Genomic DNA, 19,396 nt, shown 5'->3' with positions numbered 1-19,396 from the left:
GCATGAGGGCAGAAGTCTATCCGATTGCCATAGGCCTAGGTCCCAGCCCCTACACATTCATAGTCTCCCTCTCCCTTCCCCGCCTCCCCCCTTTCTTCTCCCACCTCAGCTTCCATTCTCAGGGACGCAGGAATCCTGAAGCACACTCCTCCCATGTTACAGATACTAAGGACTGTCCGAACAGAGGCAAGATGGACAGGTGACTTCATGGGACCTCAGAGACCTCAAAGGTAGGGTTGTGGTTTAGGATTGTTGTGCCTGTGACAAAGAAGGCAGCTGTCCTCCAGGGAGTTGAGTGCTTAAGGGCTGTGAGAGACTAGTCCTGATCAAGTGGTCCCTTAGTGAAGAACTTGCTCAAGATCTGGCCCCCAGGTATGAGAGAGAAGGACTAAGGGAAAACCTGTGGTCTGGTATCTAGAATTCTGGTTCTGAGAGAACAGGGCCAGGCATTGGACCCCAAATCTGAAACAAGAGATCCAAAGCTTGGAATCCAGGGAAAATCTGGACCCCTGGTTTGGAGAAAGGATAGCTGGGATCTAAACCCCTAAGTCACAGAAAATCGTGACAGAGTCTGGACTCCTAGGCCTGAGAAAGAAGGCCGGAGTGTGGACATCTAGGCCTGAGAGAGGAGGGAACTGGGAGCCTAGCCCTGTGGGTCTAAGGTGAGGGCTGCAGTCTGAGTGAGGTAGGAGGACTGGGATCCAGCGGTCAGTCTAGGGGAGAAGAACTAGGGTCTAGTCCCTTGGATATGAAGAAGGTGGGCTGGCATCTGGACATCTGGGTCCAAGGGATAAGGGATTTGGAGTCTAGACTCCTGGCTCCAAGATAGACAGTCAGCATGCATCCTGCCTCTGCCGCCATAAAACTCATAGAATGGGTCTTAATATGGCGGATGTTGAAGTGCAAAAGAGGGAAGGGGCACGTGGCAGTGACCCCAGCCCTCTCTCTAGGTCTCAAACTGTCTGTACCAGGCCGTGTCCTTGTCCATCTACCTCTGCTTCCTCCTATTTCATTGCAGCCCCTCAGTCTCGTGTCCCATGAGGAAAACAGAGACTTCGAAATGGGGTAAGGGCTGGCCCCCTCCCTCAGATCTAATGGGAGGAGTGGTCCCTAGGGAAGCCAAGGCGGGGGGGGGGAGAGCTGTGGGTCTCCTGGCAGGGAGGGACGGGGACTGAATGTTAATCGCATTCTGAGTGAGTGTGCGAGAACAGCGAGTGTGCGAGTCCCTCCCGCTCTGGCTCCTGCAAGCCGCGGCCGCTGCCGTTGCCACCAACCACCCTCCGCCTGCGCCCGCAGCCTCCTCGGCCAGCAGCGCCCTGTTGAGGGGTATCAGCCTGGGTGGGTCCGCCTGGCCCACAGGGGTCTCTCGTGCTACAGCCATCTGCTAGGTGAGGATATGTGTCTTGGTGTCAGGCTGGCTGGTGGGGGGGTGTGTCTGTAAGGGCTGCAGCGGCGGTATCTGAGGGAGGAGGGGTCTGTCTGTCTGGACCGACCCTGAGCCTCCTGCCTGCACCTCTCGGGGCCCCCAATCGGTTCCCTGAGCCCCCAAACCTGGATGGATGGTGTACACCTGGGTTCTGTGCCTCCTGCCTGCATCCAGCCGAGTGTCTGTGTGTCCCCGGATGCCTGTGTCCTCCTGTCTGTCCAAACAGCCACTGAGAGCAGCGGCAACACGCCCATGTTGGGGCCCTGCGCAAGCGTGTGTGTGTGTGTGTGTGTGTGTGTGTGTGTGTGTGTGTGTGTCTCCCTCATCAAGCTCCGGGGGTGTTGAGGGGGAATCCCGGGGAAGTGAGATTGTGTGTGTGAGCATCTGCATGTGTGTTTCTGCCTGTGCTTGAGAGTAGGGGCACTAAAGGGGGGGTCTGGAGGTGGCCAAGCAGGGAATGGGCAAACAGTTCTCCTGATAGGCAGCCTCACGCTCCTTATAAAACATACACACGAGCCACTGGCTTCAGAGGTGACCCAGACAGACAGACAGAGACAAGGGAGGGGGTGCTCAGAGCATAAAGGGGGTGCCAATAAGCTAGGGAGAGGTAATGGGACATGCCAGCTAGGGGAGGAGCCCGGACTGAAGCTGGCAAAGGGGGGCACCCCAGGTGGGTGGAGGGGGATCCCCATGGGGTCAGGCCGCAAGAGGACACCCCGACAGCCTCTGCAATGTCCGGGGCCCAACTTCCAGCGCAACATGTGTAGCCTCATCCTTGCCTAGTCTGGTGGCCGCAACCTTGGGGGACAGGGCAGGGCAGGATCAAGAAGAGGAGGGACAGAGCCGGGACAGGCAAAAGGTCCCCGCCACTGCCGCCTGCGCTGCTGCCGCCGCCGCTGCTGCCTCCGCTGCCGCCCTGGGCCTGGCCCCCAACCAGCTCCCCAACACTCCGCCGGAATATTTGGGTCTCTGGACGCTGGTTCCGGTCCTGGCCCCCCAGCAATTTCCCCCAAAGAACAGGGTCATGAAAAGGTAAGGCTGGGGCAGGGGATGCAGGGGTGGGGGTGGGGATATGGCCCCCTCCAATCTAGGGCAGGGAAAGTTGGCCAGGGACCTCGAGGAGGGAAGGGGTTTGCAAGCAAACCAAATGTCTCTGCCCCCTTGTCCCTCAGGGACTGTCTTCCATCTGCTTGCGCGCGCTCTCTCTATCACTGCCCCTTTCCTGGGTTTCTACACCTTAAAACCACCCAAGCCTCCTATTCCTCTGACACATTACCCTGTCCCCAGCTGCGCATAGCTGAATCCCACCTCTGTCAGTCTCTCCACCTCACCTTCTCTATACCCCTCCCTGCATCAGTCTCCCCATGCTTGGCTATCCCTCTCTCCTCTCCCTTTCCCCTCCCACCTCAGAACTATGAGTCTGCTATTAATACCCCTGCCAAGGACCTTGAGGGCGTCCAGTGACCGCCACCCAGCCCCAAGCAGCCACCCCCTCCTCAAGGTTCTGGAATGCCCTTCCAGGATTCAGGATTGGGATACTGGGATGGGGATGTGTGTGTGTGTGTGTGTGTGTGTGTGTGTGTGTGTGTGTGTGTATGTGTGTGTGTGTGTGTGCAGTGGGGGGACAGGAAGCGCCTGCAGCACAATGAGGGGGAGCTGTTGGTCAAAGCTTCTCCCCATTCCCATGATGGATTAAGGGGCAATGGAGACACAAAGACCCCCTTCCTTCTTATACTATGGACAAGATATGAGGGGAACAACTGGGAAGGCCAGAGCTAGTGAGCTGCAAGGATGTTGGGACTGATGGGGTCTGAGGCAAAAAGGGGGGGGCTCCTTAAAGGAGAATAAGACAGGAACCAAGACTCCTAGGAGTTGGGACAGGATGAGGCCAGGATGCTGGGGCCCTGAGAAAGATGAGTGGGCTGCAGTGCTAGGTGATGTGGGGTACCTGCCAGGCTAAGTTCAGTCAGAAATTTAGGGAGGGTGAGCACTCCTGACAGAGCAGGCTGGGGGGGGGGGGTGCTTCTTAGGCCCCTGTAGGATGGAAATAGAAGGCTAAACTCACAAGGTGGAGGTCGGTATGGACTTTGCCAACCCCGATGAGAGCTCCGGGGACTTTGCTTTCAGAGGACTGATAATGGGGTACGAGGGCTGAGTAGAAAGGTTGCCCTCAAGAACCCTTTATGTGAAAATACTGCCTCCCGACAGGGGTGGGGCTGAGGCTGCCCTCCTAGGCCTCACAGTGACAAGGACTTTGGACCCCCCAAAAAGCAGAGACCAGGGTCTGAGAAGTGGAGGAGGGGCTGATAGCTGAGCAGCCACCAGGGAAAGAGCCAGTATTAACCCCGCGGGGGCCAGGCCACAGCTGTGCGTTATTTTGGGGAGAAAGGGGGGCTATTCTGAGCAGGGACTGAGCCAGCTGCTTGGGAAGAAGAGGCAATGGAGAGGAGGGGCAGGAGGAGGTATGGCCTGTAGGAGAGGACACCCCCTTCCCTGGGGAGACAGGGTCCCAGGACCTCCAGAAAGGTAGAATGGTGATTTGAAAGATGAGGTTTCCAGCCAGGGTAGGGGGTGTGGGCCTTTACCCCAACCCTTGCTGTCTAGAGTGGACTGGCCTGTGCTACCATGGCAACCAGACAGGAGACTGACAGCCAAGAAAGAACCCTCTGTATCTGGACCCTGGCCCATGCAGGAAGCCCCCAGTGCAGGCCCTTGGAGCTTTATGGGAGCAGAAATCAAGCCCCCAGGGCCTCCTCCTCAGACCTAGTACCCAGGAGCCTGGGATCCTAGCCCACCCACCCCAGGCAACTAGTATTCAACAGGGGCCACCAGAGGCAACACTCTTCTTCCTTTAATTTACTAAATTGCTCTGGGCTGGAAGCCAGGGCCCCCCCCCCCAGCCCTCCACAGCTGTGCCCCCAACCCCAAGACTGGCCTGTGACTCAGTTTCATCAAGAATGAAAATGAGAGAGCAGGGACAGGAGGAGGGGGCTAAGAATGGCTTGGGGTGGTGGGTATTTTCTCTCCTTGGATACCCAACTAATTTCTCCCCTCTCTCTCCCCCATACACCTGGCCCCTCTCCTCTCCCGTTTCCCCCTTACTTTCCCCTTACTTTCGCCCTTTTCTTTTCATTCCCTCCACCACCTGGCTCTGCCTTGCTTTCATGTGTGCTGGCACCTCCCGGGTGGGGGTCTGGGGCTTTGCCTTGCCTCGCTATTTCTGTCTTCTCTGTATTCCATTTGCTCTGCTTGCCTTTCTCTATCTCCACTCCTTCTTCCTGAGGTTGGTGTGTGCATGACTCTGGGTGGCTGTGGGTCCCTGCCTTGCCTTCTATACCCCGCAACTTTCTCATCTCTGCCTCCCTATATTTCTCTCTGCATCTCTCCTTGCCTCACTACCATCTTCCACCGTTCTCCCTCTTCTGGGTCTGTGTCCCTGTGAGCCCCTTTCCCCCTCTCTTTGACCATCTCTCGTTGTCCCCCTCTCCTTTGCTCTCACTCTGGTTCTGTTCCTGGGTTTTGTCTCATCTCTGGGTCTCTTTCCCATCTGTACGATCACTGTCCATTCCATGCCTGCCTTCCCTCCCCACCCCTTACCTCTGTATCTTCCCTGACCCCATTATTCACCCCCTCCTGCCTTTGTGCCTTCTGGTTCCCACATTCCATTCCTCCATCTCACCCCCACCCCTCCCTCTATTTGGATTCCATCTTTCCCTTTCACTCCCTCCATTGCCTTTCCCGCTATCTCTTCTTGTCTCTGGTCTGTGTGTCTCTCTCCTGCCTCTTTCCCTCTCTGTCTCTCCATTTCTTCCTGTCTCTTGCTCTTCATTTGTTTCTCTCTATGCTTCTGCCGCCGCTCCTTCTCTCACCCAACTTTCCCCTCTCATCCTGACTCTGCGTCTCCCTCACTATTTGGCTCTCACTGTCTCTGTCACCTTCCCTATCTCTGTTTCTCGATCTCTGTCTCCTCCCTCTGTCTCGCTCTCCCTTATCTCTGTCCCTCATCTCTGTTTCCCTCTGTGTCGGCCCCTCCCTCTCTCCATCACCCAACCTTCCCCTCTCGGCCCATCTCTCCTGTGTCTCCCCTCGGGCTCTGCCCTCGCCTCCCGTCCACGCAGAGGCCGCCCGGCGGGGCCCGCAGGCGATGCGCGGCGCCGGTGGCCCCCGCGGCCCTCGGGGCCCCGCTAAGATGCTGCTGCTGTTGGCGCTGGCGTGCGCCAGCCCGTTCCCGGAGGAGGTCCCGGGGCCGGGCGCGGCCGGCGGGGGCACGGGCGGGGCGCGGCCGCTCAACGTGGCTCTGGTCTTCTCGGGCCCGGCTTACGCGGCCGAGGCGGCGCGCTTGGGCCCGGCCGTGGCGGCGGCAGTGCGCAGCCCGGGCCTGGACGTACGGCCCGTGGCGCTGGTGCTCAACGGCTCCGACCCTCGCAGCCTTGTGCTGCAGCTCTGCGACCTGCTGTCGGGGCTGCGCGTGCACGGCGTGGTGTTCGAGGACGACTCGCGCGCGCCCGCCGTCGCGCCCATTCTCGACTTCCTGTCGGCACAGACCTCCCTGCCCATCGTGGCCGTGCACGGCGGCGCCGCGCTCGTGCTCACACCCAAGGTGCGCGCGACCGCGGGGGGGGGCGGGCCGGCCTCGGGGCGGGGCCTTGTAGCTCGGGGCGGGGCCTTGCGGCTCGCGGTCAGGGATCGGACGTCTTACTGATTGACTTGGGGCGGGAGGTTCGTCGAGAGGCAGTACCTGCGTAGGCTGAAGGAAAAGACTCTGAGGGGCGGACTTTGAGAGGCGGGACCTATGATAACTTGGGGGCGGGTTTTAGCGAGGTTGGTGAGTGTTTATAAGGGCGGAGACAGTAACTAGGGGGTGGAGCCGCCCATTGGTCAGTATCCAGGTTGGTGGTTAAGAGTCAAGTCTATATAGTGAGGAGTCTGACTTAAAGAGATGTGCTCTATAGGGTTCACAGCACCTTTCAGGGGGCACCTACAAGGGTCAGATCAAAAATCAGGAAGGAAGTGGGTTACAGTAAGGACTGAGGAAAAACCAATGGCAGAAGAGATAGATTTTAATGAGTGATGACAATGTCAGAAACTAGAGTTATGGATCTTGAACCAATGAGGGGAAGAGTCAGTTGGAAAGGAATGGGGTTCAGAAAGAGGTGGGGTCTAATAAAGAATCTGTGTCCAGAAAGGTAGAGACAGGAACCATGGGAGAAGTTATTAAGGTACTGAAGGAGGGCATGGTGGATGGTCAGCTGGAGGCCTGGAGCCTAGAGGTCTAGGAATGAGAGCAGAGCCATGCATTCTGAGAGGTGAACTGATGAAAGGCAGGCCAAGCCCAAGGACCCAGCTAATACTCAAAGGAGAAAGGGAGGGATCCAGTGGAGAAGGCTGAGGGTAGACCCATTCCAAGCAATGTGATGACAGGACTTTGCTGAGAAAGGAAGAAGTAGGCCCTTGGAGTGGGGTTTGAGAAGGAGCTTGTCAAACTGTAAAGCTTGTCAAAATGGAAATGAGGATCTTGAACCCAGAGAAAACCAGAAACCTGAAGTGGAGTTGGAGAGACTGGCCTGGTGGTAGCCTGGAGAGAGGTCTGCCTCCAGAGGCTTGGGTGGGGACAGTGAGTTGTGGTAGGCTTTTGGTACCAAAGAAGAGACATGGACTAGGCCTAATTTGCAGACTTAGAAAGATGACACCTGGGCTGGAGAAATGGCTCAGAGGTTAAGAGCACCAACTGCTCTTCCATAGGTCCTGAGTTCAATTCCCAGCAACCACATGGTGGCTCACAACCATCTGTAATAGGATCTGATGCCCTCCTCTGGTGTGTCTGAAGACAGCTAGTGTGTACTCATTAAAATAAATAAAACTTTAAAAAAAAAACAAAAAACAAAAAACAAAAAAAACCCAAAAAAACAAAAAAAAAAAAAAAAAAGAAAGAAAGATGACACCTGAGAAGGGGTGTACTAGATGTGGGATTGGCTGAAGGATGGAGCTGCCTGGGTGCATGGAACCTAATCCGGCCAGTTGCCGGCTAGGAAGGCCTTGTTCCCAGAGTATCATTGCATCCCAGGGCCCTCAGGTCTGTCCAAACATTCTGGGAAAGACCTCTATCTGGCTTCTTTGTTCTCGGCTACATTTGTAGATAGAGTTGTAGGCCTGGCTGCTACCTCCATAGAACACTGGCATACATGGCCCCTTGTGCTTTCATTGCTGGTGACTGGGCCCCCAATGAACACTGCTATCCACTCCGTGTGTAGCCTGTCACCTTCAGGGACACATATAGTTTCTTCAGTGCCCTTGGGTGGAAGAAAGGGTTATCATTGCTGCTCCAGCTGTGCTACAATGAATGCCAAGGCCTAGTTTCTTCACAGCCATCCCAGCTGAGGGGTGAGGTCTTCTGTGAGTCTCCACTGCATGCTGGGAAGTCCCCTCTTTTCAGGACAGCTGTCTTGTACCCAGCACTAAACCACTGGCCTATGCCAAAGGAGAAAATCTGATTGCTGTTTGCACGTAGTTGCAGGAAGGCTTGTGAGGCCTGGGTTCTGTTTAGTTAGGTTCAGGATTATAAAACTGAGTTGGGGGAGGTCCGGTCGTGTGGAACCTGATTTCTAATGAAGGAAACAAACTAAGCAACAGATCGTGAAATCTGCCCGAAGGGAAAGCAAGAATGACTGAGGCTAAGGTTCCCTATGGTAATCAAGAGAATTCTCCAGAGGAGGTGGTGTCTGCACAGGCCCTAAAGGGTGATAAGGGAAGGGGGGGCTAGGCATGGAGGAGCTGAGGAGTGTGTCCCCAGAAGGGATAACTGGTAAGGGCAAAGCTTAGAAGAACATTATGTATGAAAACAGCAAGGCAGAGTGGCTGCAGCCGACGAGGAGCTGGGGAAGCAGATGAGCTCAGATGGGCACTGAGGCTTGGTGCATGCAGGGCCCTGTGCTTGGGTTTTGATTCTACAGTAGAATTATTGGAAGGTTTTCAGTTGAGAAGAGATGTGTTCCAGTTAATATTCTGAAATGATCCCTTTGGTTGCTGTTTGGAGAACAAACGAAAAGACATGAGCGGGGCTGCAGAAGTACCAGAGAGCTGCAGATGTCTAGGCAAGAGCAACCATGTTGGCGAGCCTGGAGGGCGGAGGGGGGGGTGCGGGCGGGGCCATCAGAAAGACAGTCACTAAGATCAGGTTAGAGCATACAGCCAGGAGGTCTTGGAGGTGGTTTGCATGTATGTATGGGGAAAACAGAAAAGGATGGAGCCAGGGCTGTATGCTTGCTGCTACAGTGCTTGATTAGCACGGATGAGGTCCTGGTCCCTCCTCCATGTAAACGGGTGTAGCGGTGCGATGCATGCCTGTAAACCCAGCACTCCCGAGGGAACGAGAAGAGCAGAAGTTCAGGGTCATCTTCTGTTTTATTTGATGATATATGAGATCTTAGAGGGAAGAAGGGAGGGAGGGAGGGGGGAGTTTGGCTGGTTCTGCTGTAAAGTGGAGAGGGGTTGAAGAGAGTCAGGAAATTGCTTTTGACATGCTGGTTCCTAGATACTTGTGGAAATCCTTGGTTGGGAATGGAGACTAGAAAGTGGGATTGGTTTGTCTGAAGCGCACGGGAGCGGTTGTAACCAAGGATAAGAGCCTTGGGCATAGTCCACTGAACACCTGCGTGATGAAGATGGACAGTACCTGCTCCATCCAGCAGGCAGCTGCAAAGCCGCAGGTGGCTGTTGAGCACTTGTGTGGTGCAGCTGAGGAACTATATATTTCTTCAGTTTTATTTCATTTTAATTTGAATAGCTACACATGGCTAGTGGCTACCATGCTGGATAGTGCTGGAGACAATATTTAAGCCCATGGACCTAAGTGACAGAGAGGGGACAGAAAAGGAAAGCGAACTTCATTTAAATGCTCTTATACTTATTTAGGGTTCTGACTGAGGAGCAGAGGCCAGTAAGAGAGACAGAAATGGCAGACATGGGGTCAGGAGGGAAATTAAAGGGCCATCGCTCCACTGCATGCTGGGAATTGTAGTCTTGCTCTTTGCAACTCTACATCAGTAACCGCTGGGAAGACATGGGATGAATTCATGGTTTTGAAATCACATGCTGCCACCAGATAAACCCCCAAACCTCAGCAGCTCACCCCATAAGTTTCTCATTCATATAAAATCCAAATAGGAAGTCCTGACTGGAGGTAGCCTTCCTGTACATGCTGAGCAGCACAGGCTACATCCCTCCTGAGACTGTGAGGCCTTAGGTCTTCTGGGTCTCTACAGCTGCCCTCAGACAGGAGAGTAAGGTTCAGGGTGAGTTTTTTTAGGTGAACCTGAAAGAACTCAGTTATGTGGCTAAACATGACCAGAGGAAGCCAGTGGCGCAGAAGGAAAAGGAGCCAGGCCCAGTGAGCAGCCGTAGTGGAAGGTGTGGTGACACTGGCTCAGGCAACTATGGTCAGTCCGCTCACTGGTCCTCCCTGTTCCCACAGGAGAAGGGCTCCACCTTCCTGCAGCTTGGCTCCTCCACAGAGCAACAGCTGCAGGTCATTTTTGAGGTGCTGGAGGAGTACGACTGGACATCCTTTGTGGCAGTGACCACGCGTGCCCCAGGCCATCGGGCCTTCTTGTCATACATCGAGGTGCTGACTGATGGCAGCCTGGTGGGCTGGGAGCATCGAGGAGCGCTGACACTGGACCCCGGGGCGGGTGAGGCCGTCCTGAGCGCACAGCTCCGTAGTGTCAGTGCCCAGATCCGCCTGCTCTTCTGTGCCCGTGAGGAGGCAGAGCCTGTTTTCCGGGCGGCAGAAGAGGCCGGCCTCACTGGGCCTGGCTATGTCTGGTTCATGGTGGGACCCCAGCTGGCTGGAGGCGGGGGCTCCGGGGTCCCTGGGGAGCCCCTTCTTCTGCCAGGAGGTGCCCCACTGCCTGCAGGGCTGTTTGCAGTGCGCTCTGCTGGCTGGCGTGATGACTTGGCACGTCGAGTGGCTGCTGGTGTGGCGGTGGTGGCCAGAGGTGCCCAGGCCCTGCTGCGAGACTATGGCTTCCTGCCTGAGCTGGGCCATGACTGCCGCGCCCAGAATCGCACCCACCGCGGGGAGAGTCTGCACAGGTGAATGGCGGGAATGAATACCGGGAGAACTAGCTCTTCAGTGACCTGGGATGGAGCTCATCCAGGTTCTGATTTCCTTTTCTGTAAACGGGTGCAACTGGGTTTCCTTTCTGGGGCTCAGCCAGGTAATTTGGAAAGCACCTAATATACAGATCTTGTCATCATTATTGCGTGACTTCAGGATATGTAAACTTAAGGCTGGGCATGGTGATGATAGGCCCTTTAGGAGTGGAGGCAGAAGACTCAGCTAGTTGTTCAGGGTCGTCCTTGTATGCATAGCAAGTTGGAGGCCAGCCTGGGCTGCATGAGACCCTGTTTCAAATAAATAAAGCAAAGCAAAACAAAAACATATAATTTTAGTTCATTGTGGCAGTATAGACTTGCTATCCCAGCAGCAATCTGGAGATGTAGGCAGGAGACAGGGAAAAAAATATCTAAGACAAAAAATTATATATATATATATATATATATATATATATATATATATATATATTTGAAGTCAAGATATATCCTATAACTGGTCAGTTATCTTTTAATTGACAGAGATTCTGGGTTTATTTGCTTGTTTGTTTTGTAAGTAAAAAAAAAAAAACAGTGACAATTGATAGCATCTTAGGCTAGATAAAATAAATCCCCATGAGGTGAGTCTCAGCGATAACAAGACCTAATGATTGAGTGGCCCATGCAAGGCAGAAGTTTGTTCCTCTGTCACAAAATACCCCAGAGATGAGTCTGGCAGTCCTGGTTGTCAGGAAACTGGGGATCCATGCAGTAATTCCATGGTTCCCTTCTCTGCACAGTAGAAGCAGGGATATAGGCATGGCAGAGTGGACCCAGTGTAGGGAAGGGGGAAAACCATAGCCAAGAGCAAGCACCTTTAAATGATGTGAGGGCACGGGACGCACATAAGTAAAAACATTGTCACATGGCCAGGACTGACACACTGGTTGTACAGGGCACATCCTTTTTGGTTAGTCAACATCTTCACTGATTGGGTAGGTTCCCACTCTGGTTGGATAGTACCTGCACTGGCTATTTTAGTACCACCCCTGCATGTGGCCTGGATGGGCTGCCAAAGAGGCTGGCACCCTTGTTCTGACCATAGGTCCAGCTTACACCCTGTGATGTTGGAAGGAAACTGAGTGTCACAGCATCTCTAGCATGTAAAACTTTGGGAGTGGGGACAGTGTGCACACAGTGACCCACAGCAGAAGGGATCAGTCTGGGAGGAGGTGGGTGCAGAAGGGGACCTAAGCGGGGAGAAGGGACAACTGAGCTGAGAATCAGGACCCCAGAACAAGAGGTGAGAAAAGCATCCTGTGTTCATAAATACCAAGCGCCTGCTAGGAACTAGGGCTCACGCTGGGCCCTGGGAACACAGGGATGAATAAGACCACAGATTTCTTCAAAGAATGCAGGGACCTAAAGAGGTGACATACAGGGATAGGAATAATGGCCACACAGTGTGAGGCTTGCAGTAATGGAGATAGCAGCAGCCTTGGGGAAGATGGGGGAGGAATTCTGCCCAACCAGGACAGTTTCTGGTTGCAAAAAAGCAGTCTCGTTTAAATTTTCCCAGGAGAAAGAGGCTTCATTGGAAAGATAAACATGCACTGAACAGACTCCAGAAATTGAGGCCAAGTGCCGGCTGTCGACTTCTTTCATCTCCCAATTTTGTCTTTCTGACTCTTCTCCCTCCCCTCAGGCTCACTTTCCCCAGTACTGGTCAGATCTTACTCCATACTTTCTCCTTCCTCATCACTGTAGAGCCTACAGGTCTCACTGTAAAAAGAGCATCCCAAGGGAAGACGGGCTGGTGGCAATCAGCCCCCCAACGAGGGCTGTGTAACTGGGGGGTAAACTACAGCATCAGGAAGGTTTCCTGATCATCAGGAGGACAGGAGCCGAAACTGAGACCTAAGGCTGAGCCCCTGAAAAACCTGTTACTGAGAATCTATGTGCCACGCACTGCTCTAGGCACAAAAGAATCCTAGTTTGGTGTGGTAGTATATTCCACTAATCCCAGCAGTCAGACAGAACTCTATGAGTTCAAGAGTTCCAGGCTAGCCAAAGCTATATAATGAGACCTTGAATCAAAAAACTGAAAAATAAATAAATAAATAAATTCCCTGCCCTCACAGAGCTGATAGTCTAATAAGGGAGCGTGAGGGAGGGGAACATGCAATGAACAGTCCAAAAAAGAAAGAACTATCCACAGGTGCAGCCTCTGAGATGACAATAAAGTAGGGGGTGTAAGACCAAAAAAAAAAAAAAAAAAAAAGCCCAGGGTGTTAGGTGACACCAGGTAGGTAACACTTAAAGGCTAAAATAATGTAGGTAGAGGAGGAGCTGGAGACATGGCACAGCTGTTAGGAGCACTTGCTCTTCTTGCAGAGGGCCCAGGCTGGGTTTCCAACACTCATATTGTCATATTGGGTAGCTCACAACCACACACACACACATATAACTCAGCATTCTCTTCTGACCTCCATGGGCCCCTACACACATTAGTGCACATAAATACATACACACACACATTTCATTAAAATCAATGTACATAGACAGAGCTGAGTGCTGGAAGATTTGAGTAAAGAGAGGGTAGAGCAAGGCCTCAGAGCCACAGGGCTTCCACCATCTCTATGGATGGGAGTGGTCCAAAGGGGACGCAGGCAGGGCCTCAGGCCAGCTTCAGTCTAAGTGTGCTCAGCAAGTTCACCAGACATGAAAACATCCATTCCAGGCATGATTAAACCATACAGAAAGACTCAAGGAGCCAGGCGGTGGTGGCGCACGCCTTTAATCCCAGCACTTGGGAGGCAGAGGCAGGAGGATTTCTGAGTTCGAGGCAGGCCAGCCTGGTCTACCGAGTGAGTTCCAGGACAGCCAAGGCTATACAGAGAAACCCTGTCTCGAAAAACCAAAAAAAAAAAAAAAAAAAAAAAAAAAAAGACTCAAGGATTTGAAAACAAACAAACACCATAGGCAAACACAGGGCCTCCATAGCACAGACCAGATGCGAGGCTGAGGTGACGAGGCCAGGAAGGTGGGCATGACCAGAGCTTGGCCTGTGTGCATGCCTATACAGCTCAGACTCTGTTCTGGGATTCTGGGAGCCAAAGGCAGGTCCTGAGGAGGGGAAGCAGACACGGAGTCAGCTCTAGGCATGGAGAGACTCCTCTGGGTTGGGAAACAGACTGGAAAGCCAGGCAGGAGGCCCAGGGGAGGGTCCGGGAGGATTGTAGCCACTGGAGGAGAGGTGGGGAAAGAAGAATGGAGCTTGCAGACTGGATGGAGGGACAGAGGGAGCATCTGGCCAGAGAGATGGTGTGAGAAGAGGCTTGTACTCTAGTAGAATGAAGACAATTAGGAACCCAGAGTTTCCCGGGGAGCTTCATCCCAGGGGAAGGAATGAGTGTTTACAGCTTATCAAAACTGGTCAAGGAGAGAGACAGGGTTTTTTAGGTACAGCCTAGCCCTTCAAAGGCATGGCGGTATGACACCTGTCCTGCGAGTAGTAGGTTTAGAAAGAGGCAAAAACATAGCATACGACTCTAAGGTATTAACACCAAGCTGAGAGCATGGGACCTGGTCCTGGGGGTTCTGGCAACTAAGAAGGGGGGGGACTTGTGAAGACTGGGGATGATCAGTAGAAAAGAGGCTCAGGCCTCAGCAACCAAGGGGCCCAACCCAGGTCCTCATGTTGCCCCGTCCCTTTCTCCTGGGCAGGTACTTCATGAACATCACTTGGGATAACCGAGACTACTCCTTCAATGAGGATGGCTTTCTGGTGAACCCATCACTGGTGGTCATCTCCCTCACCAGAGACAGGACATGGGAAGTGGTGAGTGGCCAACCAGACCCCAGGCATCTGTGGGAGAGTACCTGGACCCCTCCCTGGGTCTAAGGGAGAAGGGCTGGAGGGCTAGACCCCTGTGTCTGAGGGAGGAGAGACAGGTCTAGGCTCCAACATGTTATGGAAGTCATAACTGAAGGCACAGATTCTGGTCTGAAGGAGGAAGGAGCAAGGTATCTGGGTTCTGGAGGAAAGTGGGACACATAATCCTTGGTTTGAGGGGCAGGAAAACCAGGACACCCTGGAATGCTCCCAGGAAGCATGGCAGTATGACTGTTTTGTTTGTTTGGTTTTGGTTTTTTTGTTTTGTTTTGTTTTGTTTTGTTTTTGCCAAGGTGGGCAGCTGGGAACAGCAGACCCTCCGCCTCAAGTACCCTCTATGGTCCCGCTATGGCCGCTTCCTGCAGCCAGTAGATGACACACAGCACCTCACTGTGGCCACACTGGAGGAGAGACCCTTTGTCATTGTAGAGCCTGCAGACCCCATCAGCGGCACTTGCATCAGAGACTCGGTCCCCTGCCGGAGCCAGCTCAACCGTACCCACAGGTGACAGCCCCCCGGATCCAGCCACTTCAGCCTCAGAATCCTTTCTTTCCCCGGAAGCACAGCCCCTCAGCCCTCCCGCTGGGTGACCTGGGGCGGGGGTGAGGGTGGGGGGGGGAAGCCAAGAAATTCTTAAGCTTCATCTCCCAAGAAAACACTATCCATAGTTTTAGCAGCTGCTTGTCCCTGACCTCATGGGAGAGCCTAACAGTGGTCCCCAACCTCTCCAAGCCTGGTCGCTTCCCGCAGCCCTCCACCTGACGCTCCCCGCCCGGAGAAGAGATGCTGTAAGGGTTTCTGCATTGACATTCTGAAGAGGCTGGCGCACACCATCGGTTTCAGCTATGACCTCTACCTGGTCACCAACGGCAAGCATGGCAAGAAGATCGATGGCGTCTGGAATGGCATGATTGGTGAGGTAAGACAGGCAGGGACAAAACCTGTGGGGGAAGAATCTTGAGGATATAGGCCAAAAGGAGGGCGTCCTGGAGCAGGGGGCGTGGCCAAAGGAGACTGCAGGCTTGGTAAGGGCGTTGTGTGAGGTGTAGGGTCACAGGCTGAGGGAAACCTTCAGGGGTAAGACCGGGATGCTTGGGGCAGGGCCAAGAGAATTGCCAGATTATGGGAGGCGATCAAAAGAAGGGACTTTGGAGGACAATGGGGAGAAGGGCTAGGAGGGTGGATCTCCTGGGGAGGGGCGGGACTAGGGGGTAGAATTCATAGGAAGAGGTTTTGGAGGGCGGGACTCCTAGAAGGGGGCGGGACAGGAAATCTAGATCCCTAGACCTTAGGCAAGTGATGTTGGGACAGTGGATGGGGTAGAGGAGACCTCTTCTGCTCCTGCTTCTGCTCTCTCTCTCCCTTACTTCCCTTGCTCCTCTGTTCCCCTTCTCACTCATCAACCAGACCTAGCCTGTCTCCCACACCATCACTGTCTCCCAGGGCCAGGCTTTGCCCAGCGCTGGCCTCTGTCCTCTGAGCTGCTCCCCTTGCCAACTCCTCGATCCACCCCAGGTGTTCTATCAGCGTGCGGACATGGCCATCGGCTCTCTCACCATCAATGAGGAGCGGTCAGAGATCGTGGACTTCTCAGTTCCTTTTGTAGAGACAGGCATCAGCGTCATGGTGGCACGCAGCAATGGCACTGTGTCCCCCTCTGCCTTCCTCGGTGAGCCAGCCAAGACAGAAAGTCATACTTAGACAAGGCTAGAACAACCGTCTCTAACACTGTGGACCCTGGGTCCCATGAGGTGACATCACTTCCAAGTTTCAGGTTCCTGATCTGTAAAATGGGAGAAATACTTTGCCTGGCAGGAATTTCAACTGAAGTTCAGCAAGTCTGAGCTCAGGAGTCTTCTCTTGTAGTGCCTTCCACAGTTCTGATCCTGGGTTTGCACCCGCGGTTGTTTGGGTTGTTGTTGTTTGTTTGTTTGTTTGTTTTTAAGACAAGGTCTCTCTATGTAGTCCTGGCTGTTCTGGAACTCAGAACTCAGAGCGATCTGCCTGCCTCTGTCTCCCGAGTACTGGAACTAAAATATGCCCTACCACACCCAGCCAGATTTTTTATTTTGGTTTGTTTAAAGATTTTATTTATTTTTATTTTTCTGTGTATTATCATTTTGACTGAACTGGAGTTACAGACGGCTGTGAGCTGCCGTGTGGGTGCTGGGAATTGAACCTGGGTCCTCTGGAAGAATACCCAGTGCTTTTAACCACTGAGACATCTCTCCATCCCAATAATTTTTTGTTGTTGTTGTTGTACTTTTGGGGGTGGGGTTCAAGACAGGGTTTCTCTGTGTAGCCCTGACTGTCCTGGAACTAGCTCTGTAGACCAGGCTGGCCTCAAACTCAGAGACCTGCCTGCCTCTGCCTCCCGAGTACTGCTACCTCTCAGCTGATTCCTGGTTGTTCTGTTTTGTTTTAAGATATAGACTTAATATGTAGCTTAGGTTGGCCTTGAACATGCAACCACCCTTTTACGTCTTTGTCTCTGCCTGCCTCTAGAGTGCAAAGATTTGTATTCTTTTTTTTTTTTTTCCTTAAAGAGGGCCCTCCAAAGCCAGGTGTGACCCGGCTCGAAAATGTGTAGGGCTTTTCTTTGTTTTTTGGTTTGTTTGGTTTTTTCCAGTACTAGGGATTGAAGGCAAGATCTAGAAGACCATAGTGACTAAGACAGACAAATTCTTGTCTCCTAGGAGCTGCCTACTTTCAAGAGAAACAGACTAGACCGTCCCCAATAGCTATCATGAGAAATTGAGCTGAGGTGAAGAGAGGCACAGGGTGGCTGCTGGTGTGAATAGGCTTTTTTTTTTTTTTTTTTTTAATTTTTATATATATATATATACAGGGTTTCTCTGTATAACCCTGGCTGTCCTGGAATTCCCTCTGTAGACCAGGCTAGCCTCAAACTCAAAGGGGTCTGCCTGCCTCTGCCTCCCAAGTGCTGGGATTAAAGGCTGGCAAGGGGGGGCTACTGCAATGGTCTATGACAAAAAGGACAGAGGTGTGCAGAAGCACATCAGCAAGGCAGATGTCTATGGATCTGGGTGTGACCAGGAAGCCACTTATCAACTCCTGATCTGGGGACAGTAGAAGTGGGCAAGAAGACAAGGCCAGCAGGTCACAGGTCATGTCTGTTGCCCCCCTGCTCTTGGCAGTCTGAACAAGGCGAGAGAGAGAGAGAGAGAGAGAAAGAGAGAGAGAGAGAGAGAGAGAGAGAGAGAGAGAGAACAGAAGTTCTGAGAAAGATCCTTTCCCCTGACAGTGATAAGAGAGAAGACCATGCTTGTTCCTTTGTTCCTTGCTGGCCATGGAGCTGGGGAGGACAGGCCCAAGGAGCTTGAGGGACAGCATCAAGGAGCAGGGTCACCTTGATCCTGTCCCCTGTGAGCACAGGCGAGGAGTGCAGCCTGGGGCTGGGTGGTCATGGCTGCCAAGATGCAGAGCCTGGGCCGGGATGAGCAGCCCTGAGGGAAGGCTGGTGAGGTGGCGACTCGGGTCTCGAGCTCAGGAAACATAGTAAACGGCTGGTGAGGCAGTGAAGACCACAGAAACAGTTACAGTAGCTCTCTGCGAGGAAGACTGCCAGAAGTCTATGTGCTAATAGGCTGTCCCTGAAGTAGGGGCCAGAAGAGGAAACAGAATAGGATGGAGTCACTGGGCTCCCTCTGGTCCCCAAGCCTTTGCTTGGCTGACGCCTCCCATGTCCCCAGAGCCCTACAGCCCTGCCGTGTGGGTGATGATGTTCGTCATGTGCCTCACCGTGGTCGCCGTCACAGTTTTCATCTTTGAGTACCTCAGTCCTGTGGGCTATAACCGAAGCCTGGCCACGGGCAAACGTGAGTTCCCTTCCTTAGCTGACCCCACACAAAGCTGTATCCCAGTAGCCCTGGGGTAGAGCTAGGTACAAGAAGTGGAGGGACTGTGAGATCCATGTCCTGTCCTGGCCCCCCACAGGCCCTGGCGGCTCTACCTTCACCATTGGGAAATCCATCTGGCTGCTGTGGGCCCTGGTGTTCAACAACTCCGTGCCAGTGGAGAATCCTCGGGGCACCACCAGCAAGATCATGGTACTGGTGTGGGCCTTCTTTGCCGTCATCTTTCTTGCCAGCTATACAGCCAATCTGGCTGCCTTCATGATCCAGGAGGAGTACGTGGACACTGTGTCTGGGCTCAGCGACCGGAAGGTGTGTACGGGTGTGTGATGTGTGGTGTGTGTGTGGAGGGGGTAGGAGTGGGCAGGCTCAGCTGGCTTGTAACCTGTCCCAGGGCAGAGGGGTTCCTGGGAGACTTCCCAGGGGGAGTCAACTGGGCTCCCCCTCATCCCTAGAAGAGTAAAGATGGAAGGTTCTGAAAGGAGCTGAATGATTTAAACATTCCTGGGGAAAGAGGCTGTTCCCCAGAGTCCCAGGAGCAGTAGTGCCAAATGGGATGTTCTAGACAAGTATATCCCTCACACTGTAATGAAGATCAAATTCCTGATACAGCTAATCCATTGGAGACCATTTGAGGGGTGGTGGTAAAATACATCAGCAATGAATGACTAACAATATAGAAATAACACTGAACACCAGGACATACAGGAGTCAGTCTCAGACTAGTGATGCATGCCTATAATTGCAGTCCTCCAGAGGCTGAGGCAGGAGGACCATAAGTTTAAGGACAGGCTGACTACATAGTAAGTCCCTGTCTAGAATAAGAACAGCAATAAAGTCAAGTCCAAATTTTTACTGATTAGATTCAACCATGCATTAAAATTATCCCACCAAAACACTCCAAATGCCCACCCTCTTGGTTTGTACTCCTGCCCATGGTGCCCATCCACAGCATGTAGGGATGGCAGCCATAAGGGACACTGTGAGACTACACTGGCTAGCCAATCAAACTGTTAGTGGATTGTGGGATAGATGCAATGGGTTGCATTAAGCATTGTCTTCAGTGGACCTGTACCAGAGGTAGGACATCAATGCAAACAGTGTGTTTG

The 19,396-nt window shown here is 53.1% G+C and overlaps 1 protein-coding gene and 1 long non-coding RNA gene across 5 annotated transcripts in view; both read left to right on the top strand.

The window, feature by feature from the left end:
* The first annotated feature begins 142 nt into the window (after positions 1-142).
* LOC143442375 (uncharacterized) lies at positions 143-2,305 on the top strand. The gene is made up of 4 exons (XR_013110500.1): positions 143-230; positions 1,019-1,065; positions 1,297-1,388; positions 2,180-2,305. It is a non-coding gene; the product is annotated as an uncharacterized LOC143442375 (long non-coding RNA).
* A 12-nt stretch (positions 2,306-2,317) lies between these two features.
* Positions 2,318-19,396, top strand: part of Grin2d (glutamate ionotropic receptor NMDA type subunit 2D) — a 36,711-nt gene continuing 19,632 nt past the window's right edge. For 2 of the 4 annotated variants that reach the window (XM_076934285.1, XM_034499790.2), the window contains exons 1-8: positions 5,161-6,026; positions 9,897-10,516; positions 14,243-14,357; positions 14,705-14,916; positions 15,163-15,331; positions 15,928-16,081; positions 18,126-18,251; positions 18,370-18,599. In XM_076934285.1, coding sequence (XP_076790400.1) covers positions 5,571-6,026; positions 9,897-10,516; positions 14,243-14,357; positions 14,705-14,916; positions 15,163-15,331; positions 15,928-16,081; positions 18,126-18,251; positions 18,370-18,599 — 2,082 coding nt within the window. In that variant the 5' untranslated portion in view covers positions 5,161-5,570. Of the gene's footprint in view, positions 2,459-5,160; positions 6,027-9,896; positions 10,517-14,242; positions 14,358-14,704; positions 14,917-15,144; positions 15,332-15,927; positions 16,082-18,125; positions 18,252-18,369; positions 18,600-19,396 lie in introns of those variants that run through there. The other 2 variants (XM_076934280.1, XM_034499781.2) reach the window with 2 other exon arrangements.

This window comes from Arvicanthis niloticus, chromosome 1 (assembly GCF_011762505.2).
Source record: "Arvicanthis niloticus isolate mArvNil1 chromosome 1, mArvNil1.pat.X, whole genome shotgun sequence".
NCBI lineage: Eukaryota > Metazoa > Chordata > Mammalia > Rodentia > Muridae > Arvicanthis > Arvicanthis niloticus.
This window is presented reverse-complemented; position numbering and strand designations above follow the sequence as displayed.